General features: G+C 49.6%; 1 protein-coding gene across 1 annotated transcript; it reads left to right on the top strand.

The window, feature by feature from the left end:
- Positions 1-883: 883 nt before the first annotated feature.
- Positions 884-12411, top strand: TAL2 (TAL bHLH transcription factor 2). The gene is made up of 2 exons (XM_068667644.1): positions 884-4290; positions 12044-12411. Exon 2 carries the CDS (start codon positions 12054-12056, stop codon positions 12408-12410), a length of 357 nt encoding a protein of 118 aa, XP_068523745.1. The 5' UTR covers positions 884-4290; positions 12044-12053; the 3' UTR covers position 12411.
- Positions 12412-12811: the final 400 nt, after the last annotated feature.

The following is a 12811-nucleotide window of genomic DNA, read 5'->3' as shown; positions in this document are numbered from 1 at the left end:
CTGTGAAAAATATTGCACATACAGCACGGGGACATCACGGGTTTGATGGGCCAGGCTAGCTACAGGGCATGCTGGGTCTCAGGGCACAAGGTGGCTTAGTGGGGGTGACAGCAACAAAATCTGCACACAAAGGGCTTTTCTGGTGTTACTGGAGCTGCTTCCCTGCGCTGTGAGATGAGAAACCAGGGTGCAGGGATGATGCTGATGGTGGGGAATGGCCCTCTTGGTCCAAACTTCTAGGAGCTTCTGGCTGGCCTTACAAAATCATTTGGAAAATACAGCTGGTTGTATATGCAGATTTTATGTTTCTTACTTACCCTGAGGAATTTTGTCAAAAATCTGTTTCCCCCCTAGAAAGTAGAGAGAGGTACAACATAACCATATTACAAATCAATCAGCAGAACTGAAAGAGTAAGGGGTGATTTCTGAGTGCTGTGGACTGCTGCTGTTCTGCAGCAGCCGGTGAAGTACAACAGTGTCCACAAGCTGAGCCCCTTGGAGACAGAGATGTCTCCAAGGGGCTCAGCAACATTAGCAACATTCGAAACAAAGCAATTGAAAATGAAATTTGAAACAAATTGTACTATTTCTCCTTCATCAAGGTAGGAATGAGGGTATGCATTCATAACTGACAAAAAAAAAAAAAAAAAAAAAAAAAAGAAAGGATGTCAAATCTTAAAAGTAAAAAAAATACATTTATGACACAATAGTCAGCACGTCTGCTTTTTCTATGTGAAATGGACTGCAAGACAATAATGCACTCCTGAGAGGCAGTTTTTTTGCACTTACCCTTTGCAAACACATGCACCACTAGTCTGGCAGTAAGCAATCTCAAGCACCAATTATCAGTCCTCTCCTCGGAGAATTTCAACCTCATCCATTTTCAAGCAGCAACCTTCAATAAGAAGAGATATTAGGGAGATTCAGAGCAAAATCTCTTGATGCTTGCAAGAGCTTTCCTCAAAGAGGAAACATGGTTTCAAAGCCTTGGAGGAGGAGAACTTGCTAGATGGTGCAAAAGGCTGGGGACTCACAGCACTTCAAATACCTGCATTGAGTATTTGGCTTGAAATTGATGAAAATTAAACAACTTTTGTCATTGGTTAAAAGACTGCTGCGGAAGGCACAACCACTTCTGTGGCAGAGACCCTTCAAGGCTTAAAACATGGCCAGGAAGCTTTACCCATACTCTGCTCCTTGCTCCTTTGAATCCTTCTTTCAAGTGATTCTTAGGTGGTGGCTTCATTGCTGCACACAGCCTGGGCAAGCTCACTGTTCTGTGGCAGAGGAAATGGGACCTCTGGGGTGAATGTCTTGTTTTTCTCATTTCTAGGTGATTTCCAGAGAATCTGTATTGTCTAGGTACTTCTGTGTTACTGGGAAAATGAGCTGCTTGCCTCTCCCCTTCTGCTGCCAGTGCCTGGTTCAGAGAAACATTAGGTCTCTTTCTTCTGTGGCTAAACATTTTCTTCAAGGCTATCAGCGAGTTTCAGCATTAAAAAGGAAAAGATTTTTGGCTTCTGGAATTAAGCTGAAAAGTGTGGCCAGAATTTAAATCACCCCCCGATGTGAGTGTTTTGTTAACACTAATAAGAGATTCAAAAGGTTACAGAAAGCTTTGGATGATGGAAGTTTAATATTTCAGCAGTCTGAATGCAGCTGCTGTTTTGAACCCCGAGCAGCCTCCTCCAGCTTGCTATATTCAAAATCTATTGATCTAAATTTCAATTTTGAAGGGCAGAAGCCCAGATGTGCATAATTGCTTCTTATTGTTCCCATCTGTAAAATGTGGCTCTGAAGGCTCGGTGGTAATGTTGCTGTCTGTTTGCAGCCTCGTGCTGTCCTTTTTCCACCCATCACTTTCTGTCTGCTGCTTTCACCAGCCTGAAAGTGTCCCCTTACAAGGGGGGGAGGGAATAATTTGAACCCAGGCCCATTTCCTGAAATCCCTGCTCATATTAATGTAGGATTCTCTTTGATTTCCTGCCCATCTGCAGCGAGAGTTTTGCCGAGGAAGGGCAGTGTTTTGAGGTGTCTCCCAGCAGTTTCTGCACCTGCAGAGCGCTGCAGCCAGTTGTTCCCAGCTCCTCCAGCTGCACACGCTGCAGTGCTCCCACCCTGCTCTCCCCATCAGTACCACGGGGGTACTGGGGCTCTACTCTGAGAAATGTCCAAGGAGGGAAAGAGTGCAAGTTACAAGAAGTCCCCTGTTTCCACTTGACTTTTCATGAACTGATTACAGGTGGCTGCTAAAAAGCTGGACCCGCTGCAGCTGCCCCAGACTCCAAGGAAGATTTCAGAATGGGTCCCTGCAGAAATCTTTGTGAGAAAGAGCATGCCCAGGGCACAATATTGCTTTCACTGCTCTTGTTCCCTTCTCCCTGCCCGTCAGCTGTTCCGGCACCCTGGTCCTGGCTGAGGGCAGACCCTGGTGCCCCCAGAGTGCTGTGGACACTGTGGATGCTCTGCAGAGGCAGCAGGGCCTTGCCTGGACCTTGGGGCTTGCAGAAGAGGAAGGCTGGTCTGTGACAGCCCTCGGAGGGTTGAACCTGGCTCTGGAGAGCATTGACACGTGAATGAGAACAAATAGCAGCCCATCCGGCCCCTCTCCCAGCAAGGACAGATGCTCTCATGTCTGCATGTTTTCTGCTGCTTCATCTCGCTGGGTTTTGAAGGTCCTGGGCAGATGGGGTACCTCAGGCAGGCAGTGGTAAATGAGGGGCTGGGGGAAGCAACACAAGGGGAGGAGCACTCTGCAGCTTTCCAATGGCGTGGAAATCAGGCTTCTGTGAGGCCAAAGGCCCCTCTGGAATAGGCCTAGAGTTAACACAACACTCGTGCTAAATGAGGCGGTTGACACAGCTTTCAGGCTGTAGTGCTGCTGTTAATTTACTGTGTGAAAGGGCTGAACCCCCTGGTCAAGGGATGAATTGCCCCACAGAGGACAGAGGCTTTTCTCCCCATGGAGGAACTGCATCCTTCCACCCCGAGATGTCAATATTTATGGGGGCAATCCTCCTAGCTGAGAAATGTGCAGCGCTTTTACAAACCCAGTGTGGCAGAAAGCGTGGAGCCCTACCCAGGATGTGCACCATGGAGATGGTCACAGTGATGTTTGGAGGTCTGAGGTGGCCTCCAAATATCTCCAGACCCTCTGAACCTCTCCCTGGAGCTCTGTGCCTGACTGGAAAGGGAGCCTGGGGTTTGTCAGGCCCCCACAGCAGCTCCTCTGCTGGGTCCCTAAGCTGAGGGACCCCTTTCATGCAAGGGCAGTCTGTCTTTTTGTTTTTAGCAGGCAGATGTGAGATGGCTTGGCTGCTGTCCCTGAGCTGAGAGGACATTTGGGGGCTACCCCAGCAAAGCAGAACGAAGTCTGCACGTGACAGACCCTGCGTCTCAGCCGCAAGGGTACAGAGCGGGGTTGCCCTTACCTTTAAATGCAGAAGTTAAACCCAGCCTTCGAGCACTGCATGGGCCCCACAGTGAAGGGAAAGCTGGCTGATGTGTGAGTGCATGCCTGCAGCTTCTTCTTGTACTCGGACCCAGGCAGGCACCGGAGCAGCAGCTCAGGCTGTGCTCCAGGCTGCAGGAGGTGCAACCAGGGGCTCCACGTGGAAGCCAGCTTTTCCCCAAAAATGTAGCAGCAGGGTCAATTTGCCTGCACGTGGCCATCTCCACAGCATCACGGCACTGTCAGAGCAGAGGGCATCTCCTGCTCAGGGACACGGTAAACACGCCAGCCTGTGTCTGAACCCAGCGTCGTGTTAAAGCCAGCTTTTGAATAAACATTGGATCTCATTTACAGGCTCAGAGCTGACAAAACAAAACAAAACACACACACCAAAAAGAGAGAGAGAAAAAAAAAAAAAAAGAAAAAAGAAAAAAGAAAAAAAGATTTTATTTCCATCTTTTCCTGCAAAGTGCGTCCAACCCAGCCAAAGTTGTGCCCTGACTAGTAAGCACGGTCAGAGTTCCTGCCCCAGCCCTCCAGAAAGGGGCAGAGAGCGGTGGTGAGGAGAGAAAAGGCAGGACAGAGAGAATCTCCCGGGAGATGCAAAACGAGCTCCTGGATTGCTAGGACTAGTGGTGACACGCGCCAGACAAAGGACCTGCTATTCTATAAATGAGGCGGCCAGGACCAGCACCAGGCGGACTCCATCCAGCGAGAGCAAGCTCTGCGGCCAGGCACGGCGAGAGCTGCCGGGGAAGGAAAAGAGGAGACGTCCGATTTTGCTGTCCCTTCACCTGCTGACCAGGTTTGGCGAGCTGCAAGCACCTGTGACCAGAAATGTAAGTGACGACTTACTCATCTCTCTGCAGAATTGCCGCCCCTCTCCTGGGCTTACCTTGCAACTTCCTCGGGCATGCTGACGTTTCCTTCCCGAGACACACGGCAGGGACTTTCACTTATTGTCATGGCATCTTGGGATCTTGTCATCGAAAGGCTAAGAGCAAGGCACCTTATCTGGCAGACGTAATGGTTACGGAAACAGCCACTTCTGGGTGACTGCCTTTAATTAAATGAAATAATTCTGTTGCCCTGTTCCTGTACTTGGGCTTTTCCAATTCTTAGAACCCACCCAGTGAATAAAACCTTACACCAGGTGAAATATTGTTTTGTTTGTTTTTGACAGAAAATTTTGGACAGAAAAATGTTGATGCATAGATGTGGAGCAAAAAAAAAAAAAAAAAAAAAAAAAAAGTGATTTACTGTTCCAAGTATTCCTAGATTTTCTTACATTATAACTTCGTAATTGCCCACTAGGTGAACTCATTTATACCTCTGCAAAGTGATGTGAATGAGTTATTGCACTGGTGTAAAATGATTACACAGAGCACCATAGGAACCCTGAGTTGAGAAATAGAGCTTAAACGAATTCTCCAGTGTTTGATATTTGAAACAAAATATTTGCAAAAGCATAAAGAACAAAACATGTGCCAGACCTTTCTGTATGATTATGCACTAGCCTGTGTGGAAATCCTATGAATGTGTCAACAAATAGGGATGTTAAAAGGAGCTTTAAATTTCAAACCTCACATATTTAAAAATATCCCCACTACTTTACAGGACACTGCCTTAGAACAGATGTGCCTGTAAAATGCACAAGTATCTGAATTTTGCCTAGTTCAATAGTTCACTTAGTAGGAAAAGCTTAATGATTTTATTCATTTAAGTTCAGCGGGTAAATGTTGACAACTCTCAAAGTTAAGAAACAAACAAACAAACAAAAAACCTTTTGAAACCTCCCAATCTAGAACAGGTTCATATTTCCAGGGCTAATCTACTACATAAAGTTGTGTGTATCTGAAAAAGCAAATAATAAAAGCAGCATTTTTTTTTTCTGAAGTAGCTGTATCTGTTTGTGTGTGAGAGTATAGGACAATATATGGGTTTTAGGATCTTACTCCACCGTACATTTCACAAAAAAAATAGCTGAAATAAATGCAATTTGCTTTTATTACCTGTTTACACGGGATATTAGAGTAGTCATGGTGTGAGTAGCTGATCCAAGAAATGAGGAGCTCACAGAGCCACCAAGCAAGGTGAGCAGCTTGGTGACAAAATGCAGGTGCCCATGGCTGTGTCTGTGATGATCTTCATGCTGGCCTTTCCACCAGGTGTAGTCTTGTGGAGGTTAGCAGCACGACACCTATGGAAAACCGGCAGCACAGTCCTTGCCTCATGGTGGTTGGTATCACAGCTTTGGAGGTCACGTTTTGCCCTGGTGGGTATGTTTCTCAGTGCTTTTGTTGACCTCTGATCTTACAGGCAGCAGACCCCAATAATTCCTGGGATGATGCCATGGTGCCCTGCAGACTGGTTTTAAGTCATGTTTGGTAGGAAAGGAGGACGCTGTACACAGATAGTGGGAAGGCATCAAAATTTTGGTCCTGCTGAAGTCACAGAGAGATTTTTCTGTCAGCCTCAGAGCAGACCTGGACAGGATGTGGAGTGAATATTTTCTTGGAGTCATACCCTGAAACAACACCAGATAGACCTTCCCAGAGGCACATGTCCCTAAGGACTCCTGCAGCAGAGTGAGCTGCCACAGGCCGGTCCCTGCCGAGCTGAGAGATGGGCAGCATCTGATCCCCTTCCTTTAAGCTGAGGAGGGCAGGGACTTTGTAATATGTAATATTTGGGAAGTGAATTCAACAGAGGCTGTTTTTAATGGAATCCCAGTGGAACTGCAGTTGAACCTTTGACTCAAGAGGGCTGTACGGGAGATGGGACCAGGAAGACAGAAAAGCTTTATTACAAAATGTTTCCTGGATCTTTCTGAATAGACAGTGCTAGTGCAAGTTAAAAAAAAAAAGGGTTAAAGCTCTTGGCTGAATGTCTCTTTCTCAGCTGCTGTACAACATAGCAAGCTGTTGTGTCCATGCCAATACACTAGACTTTAATTTAGCAAGAACTGTTGCAAAGCAAGAGGGCTTTGTTGTTGTTGTTTTTTCTTTGCACAGAGCTGTGGTATAAATTGATTTTACTGTAAAAAAGCATTGGCAAGTGGGGATACATGGGGAAAAAAAAAATCCTGTGTGCACAGGGAGTTAATTTTTGCAAATCTCTTTATCATTTGTGATAAGGTTTCAACCACGTATTTTGTTCTCTGCCAAACACCTGTTGGGTGGCAGTCCATTGCTTTCCAGACCTACCTTTCCAAAGACAGTTTTAGGAACAGCATTTGAAGGTGTTCAAATTAAAAGTGTCTGTGGGGAAGACTTATTTTGCCAAAATTTCACTGATTTGCTGACAGCAGTGAGCTCACACCCCTGCAAGAAATATGCACCCTCCAGGTGGGCCACCAGACTGCAAGGCTGCACCACTGTGGGGCAAGGCTGGCTGCTGTGAAAATTACCTTCTGAAACTGTAATCAGACGTAGTTTGGATGAGTATCCTCAAATGTGGAGGCTGACTTAAGCCTGTGACGTTTACACCACTCTTTTGCGCTCCGGTGGTCTCCTTTTCCTGGAGGTTCAAAGAGAGGACGGCGTAGCTGGGAGCATCCTGTAAATGCTGCCCTTAGACAGGAGAGCTCCCAGAAGTGGAGATTTCACTGCGTGCGCTTTGTCTCAGATTTACAGACCTTAAAAAAGGTAAATCACTCTGTCAGCGCTGGCTGGTTTTTATGGTGCTTTAGCTGCTGTGCTGTGCTTTGTACCGCAGCACGATTGCCAGATAACCCTCCCGACAGAGGCGTGAGGCAGTGAAAGGAGACGTAGTTTACTGCTGGAGTCCCTCCTCGTCCCACACCTGACTTAAAACAAAATGAATTTCGCTTACAGGTGTTTGGAGGCGCTCCACCAGAGCTGGGAGCGATGGCTCTGCTTCACCTCATGGGCCCAGCACTCGTCACTGCCGGGTGAGGCTGGGCCACCCTGAGCAGGCCACTGTGCTCACACAGAGATGATTTCCTTTCCAAAAAACCTGCAGCTGAGACAGGCTAATTGCAGGCAGGAGGGACATGGAGGCACAGGAAGGGGAAGAGATTTGCCTGAGGCGAAAGGGGAGTGGAAATGAGGACAGAAGTGCAGCTCCCTGGTGGCCTGCACAGCCTTTGGCTCACTGTGCTGTGCTCGCCCACCAGCACACCAGTGGGATTTCGGGTGGGGGGCACTCGGGGAGGGGTCTGGAGGTGCTGAGGAGAGCTGGGAGGGATGATCCCGAGCCTGGAGGTGTGCTGCCCCTCCTGCAGCCTGCTGAGCTTCCCGAGAGAAGGCCTCCAGGCCTGAGCAGACAGAGCATGGTTTAGCTGCAGAGCATCAAGACTATTTCTCCTATGGGGAGGAGAAAAAGAAAAGAAAAAAAAAAAAGTCGCACGTGTTACTGATAGGCAGTGTAATGTTTTGTGGCATCTGTGCTCAATCTTCTCCTCTGCACAGTGCTGAGCCCTGTGATCCACGGCTGGCATGGAGCTGAAGAGGCAAACAATGAACCTCCTCCTCCTCCTCCTCCTCCTCTTCACCACATCGCACTGAGGCAAAGCGAACAAAGCGTGGCCGCGGGGAGCTCTGCTGGGGTGATCTCTGCTCCCCGTGGTGGATCAGGCTCCCAAGCACCTGCCTGCTGTGGGGCCTGGGCACCACCTGCTGCTGGGCTGCCATTGACGCCAGGGCTGAGGGGACTTCACAAAATCGATGTGTTAAATAACCCATTCTAGCAGGCACCGGGTTTTTCCCCTGTGGAGCAGCAGCGTGGCATCGCAGGTTGACTAGAAGCACTCCAATTCTTGCTGGCAGCAGGCATCTGCTGTCTGATTAAGATTTGCAGGAGTAGGTCTCCAGTGGCCGGTTTCAGCATGGATTTAACTTCAGTGAGGTCAAAGGTATAACTTGAGGGAGGAACTTTCTCATCCACGATCTTTATTTAATAGCAGCCTGCTAATTATGACTGAGTGCTGGGCTGCCGGTGAGTCCCCTGCCGGCCCTCAGGCATTAACCGCTGGCTTGGGGGCCATTTGCTGGGGAATGTCCTCGCAGGGACGGCGCTTTGTGCCTCGGCTGCTGCTGCTGCTGCTGCTGGGAGCGCCTGAGCTCTCGCACGGAGAGGCTGCGAGAGCTGCTGCCACCGAGGGAGAGGTCTTCATCTCCTCTATTGTTTGGTCTTTTGTCTGGTGACACTTGCGGCTGCATTAGCCGCAGCCAGAATTTCCCCCCCCCCCCTCCTATTTTTGCTCATTTCTAAAGAGCAGGCAGGGGGTGGGAAGAGCTTCATCTCTCCGTGCGGTGGGTGGCGGTGTTTTGTTTTCCTCTGTCTGGCTGTCAGGGCAGATTCACTGCGGGGCTGGGGCTATGGCTTCGCACAATTCTCTTTACACGCTGCAGATGTGGATCGCGGCTCACGAAGCTGCACTAACCTGCTGCTTCTGGGTATCTCCTCCTGATCCCGGTTAAATCCTGTCCTCGGTGGCTCCGCTTTACCCCTCAGAGTTACTCCTCCAGCGGAAATGCTGTAACCCTCCGGGTCTACATTCCTGAGAGCAGAATTAATCCCCTTGAATTTAGCCTGCTGCTGTCCTGGTGCCTTTCTTATCAGCTGCATGTGGGGCTGTTAAGCTGTGGCTGGCGGAGGTGACCGTAAAGCACAGGGTAATCCAGGTGTGCAGCTTCATGCTGTTTGTCCACGATGTGTGTAAGCAAAGTGGTGATCTCTGCATGGGTTTAAAATGGACTGAGGGGGTATGGGCTGTGTGCAGCCCCTGGGCAACACCGCACCAGAGAAAGCTAAGGGATGTGCAACATTAGCAGAGACCTGAAGCTGCAAGTAATTTCATGCTGAAAGCCACCCTTGGTGGGGAGGAGGGCTGGAGAGAAGGAGGGAAGAGGAGGAAAGGGATGAGACAAAAGGAATGGAAATCAGATCCCTTGTCAGCAAACACGCTGCCTTTTGGCCGGAAGGTGCCGTGATTAGAGGGAATTGGAGGGATGGGCAGGTCGTGATGTGAGGAAAGAAGAAGCTCTGTTGAAACATTACACTCGGGCAGCACGGGACCAGGCTCATGAGGCTCCTCTCCTGCTTCCAGCAAAAGCTCTGAGCGCCACGACAGGAAATACCAGGACAGCAGTGGGAGAAAGGGAGAGGGATTTAAGGTGGAGAGGTGCATGGAGGTGGGTCACACCTGCAGGGCATCTCCCCATGGGGTGTCAGCACAGAGGGGAGCGCTGGGGTGGGAGGAAGCTGTTGTTCGGGGATCCTGAGCAAATGTCAGAAGTACAAACACGCGTTTTTGAAGTGTAAAGCAGGCGCCGGTCCCACAAAGGCATCTATTTGCTGACAAGGGTTGTGACCACAGAGGTAGTGTTGTCCTTTCCAAGTGAAAGAGCAGAGAGACAAAGGCAGCGTGGTGTGCAGGAGCAGGCTGGGGTTATTTTCCCACCAATAATGCTGCTAAAAGGACAAATTCACAGCGCTGACCTGCTCTCCTGGAGCGCTGCACTGGGCACTGCCTGCAGCAGAAGAAAGAGCAGGAGCTGACCCTCAATCAGCATTTGTAGCCCAGATGTACACCCAGAGCCACGCACCAGAACCACAGCCCAGAGACTGAGCAGACTGGCAAAATGCTGTCCTCCTGGCCCAGTAGAAGGAGCAAGGAATCCCAAATAACTTCTCCTACCTCATGAAAAATGACTGACCTTGTACAAGAATAAAGTTATCCTAAAACAGATAAACAAAAAAAGTGGGGGGAAGGGAAGCAGGTGGCACTCTGAAAGTCACAGGGATCCAAGCAGCTGCTTGGAAAAATAAAACTGTAATGGTGAAAGTATTGCCCTGGGAATGAACGTGCTGCAGTGGACAAGAGCAGAGGAGGACAGCGCCTGAAATCTGTATCGCTGTTTCAGCAGTGTTCTTGCCAAAAAGGTAGCTAGCTCTTCCGGGTGGGTGCAAAGTACAAAGTAGATTTGTTCACATAGCACAAACCAAAAGTGACGCGCAGAGTAGGAAAACAATTTTAAAAGAGAGGTGTGGTTCCCATTTGAATCAAGCAGTGGGTCTCCATGCAAATCTACAAGAAATATGAAAATCTCTCAGCCATTTGCAATACTGGGGCTTGTTTCTTTTTCAATGAGCCACTCATGAAGCAAGGACATTCTGACGGGACAAATTTCTTGTTCCTGAAGGTGGAGTAGACAACCGGGCTGCCAGTGATTTCCAGCTTCTACCAGAATAGCAATGCGGCAGCTCTGTGAGGGCTACAGCTGAGAGGCGACGGGGACGTAGGGGCAGCGTGAGCCTAGCCATATAAAGCCTACACAGGCACATCTCTGACCATGGCTCCAACGTGATTTATGACCCTGTAGCTGTGTCTGTCTGGTGATTTGCAATCCGTGCCAGGCTGAGACTTCTTGGCCTGCCTTGCATGTCTTGTCTCCCTGCCAGGGGAGCCCCTCCAACCTCTGCATCACCGCAGAGTTTCCCCCTTCTGGGGGTGAGGGGTGCTTCTCCCCAGCCCCTGTGGGACTGCTGTGTGGGTGAGTTTGCCAATAAATATTAAGAGCCTGGGTTTACACATGCAGAAGAAGGTCGGTGGAAATATTTGCCCTTTATTCCCTTGGATGTTTTCCGTTCCCTTGGATTGTTTTCCCTGCTCCAACTGTCTGTGTGCCATTGGCATAAAAAAGCAGCTTCAGAAATGGAAAAGTGGATGTCTGCCACAGGGCCGTGTGAGAGCAGGGAAGGCTCTTTGGAGGGAACTACATCCATCGGATGTTTATGAGCAAGGACCAGAGGGCTGCTGGGGACCGAAACAGCCTTCCTGGGAAAAGGGAATGGGCAAGAAAAGCTGTGTGGTCTGGCACGTTACAGATGGGCATGTATGCCTTCATCCATCTCAGCTGGTCTCTGGGATTCCTTTTGATGGCAATACAAGCAAGGCTGGGTCAACCCCACAATCCCTTGATGACCTCTCTGCCAAATTGCATTTAGAGCCACCCCTCAGAGCTTGCAGAGCAGTCTCCTGCTGCCAGATCTGTGCTGGGCAGTGGGTTTCCTTTGCTGCTCAGCTCCCCGAGGCGGCGCGGCCAAGTAATCTCTACGGGGACATTTTGGCTGGAATGCCTGCACGCTTTGTAGGAGTCACGCTTAACCTCTGCAGCCTGCAAAGCCCTGCCCGGGAGCACTCGTGGCATTTCTGGCTTAGCCTTGGCAGCTCTCAGAGGCTAAAATAGAAGTCCAAATGGATCCAACTGGAGAGTGCCTGCCGCCAGCAGCGAGCAGTCAGTGTGGGCTGGGCAGGGCACCAGAACATAGCCTCCCTGGAGAAGTCTCCCAAAATAACCATAATCACACGTGCTCATTAATATCAGCTGTCTGCCCGCTGAAGGCCCCAACCCAAGGTCCACCCAAGCCTGGCTGAGCTCATGCTGTGAGCCACGAGGCCTGGGACAGGGGGGAGCAGCCCCCAGGGAGGTGTGAATGGGGTTTGGGAAGCACGGGGGTGTTCTTGCCCTCGTCCTGCCTGCCTGCCCTCCCTCCAAAGAAGTGCCCTGTGGGTCAGCAGTCAGGGGTGTCTGGCATGGACTCACCATCTCCTCTGCTTTGCAGCGCTGTGGGAATGACAAGGAAGATCTTCACCAACACCAGGGAGCGATGGAGGCAGCAGAACGTCAACAGCGCCTTTGCCAAGCTGAGGAAACTCATTCCCACCCACCCGCCCGACAAAAAGCTCAGCAAGAACGAGACGCTGCGGCTCGCCATGAGGTACATCAACTTCCTCGTCAAGGTGCTGGGAGAGCCCGGCCTGCAGCAGACGGCAGCGGCAGCACGAGGCAGCCTCCTGGGCTTCTTCCAGCAAGCCCCACGCCTGCAGAGCATGGAGGAGCTGGCTCTGGTTGAGAGCTGTGGCGCCTCCTCTCCTGGTGGGAGCAGCAATATTGCAGAGTGCTGCTGGCCAGAGACTTTGTCTCCTTAGCAGACAATTAGAGTTTGGTGTCTTATACATGTATTTCCCACCCCCCACCCTTTTTTTTTTTTTTTTTTTTTTTTTTGTGGGTTGCTTCTGTATGTACATTGATTATTTATTTATATTTATTACTTTTTTTTTTTTTTTTTAATAAGTTTTTATTTAACAAAGGAATTCTTTGGTCAGCCAGCAACCTGAAAGACCAGAGAGAGATCTCTCAGACCCTGGGAGCCTGGAAGGACTCACCGCTGCCACAGCAGGGTCCAAGCCAGAAGGGCATTCTGCCCTGATCTCTGTTAGAAAGAAATTCATCCAGTGATTCTGGCAAGGAAAGAGGTTGTTCTCCCACGCTATTTTGAGGAAAAGCTACTGAGCTCAAGTAATCTTGACCGTACCACAAAATTTTTCCA

Source organism: Anas acuta, chromosome Z (assembly GCF_963932015.1).
Source record: "Anas acuta chromosome Z, bAnaAcu1.1, whole genome shotgun sequence".
Classification (NCBI taxonomy): domain Eukaryota; kingdom Metazoa; phylum Chordata; class Aves; order Anseriformes; family Anatidae; genus Anas; species Anas acuta.
Note: the sequence above shows the minus strand (reverse complement) of the source record. Positions and strands in the feature narration are given on the sequence as shown.

Coding starts and splice junctions, on each gene's coding strand:
- TAL2 (XM_068667644.1), top strand. CDS start 12,054: ATGACAAGGAAGATCTTCACCAACACCAGGGAGCGATGGAGGCAGCAG.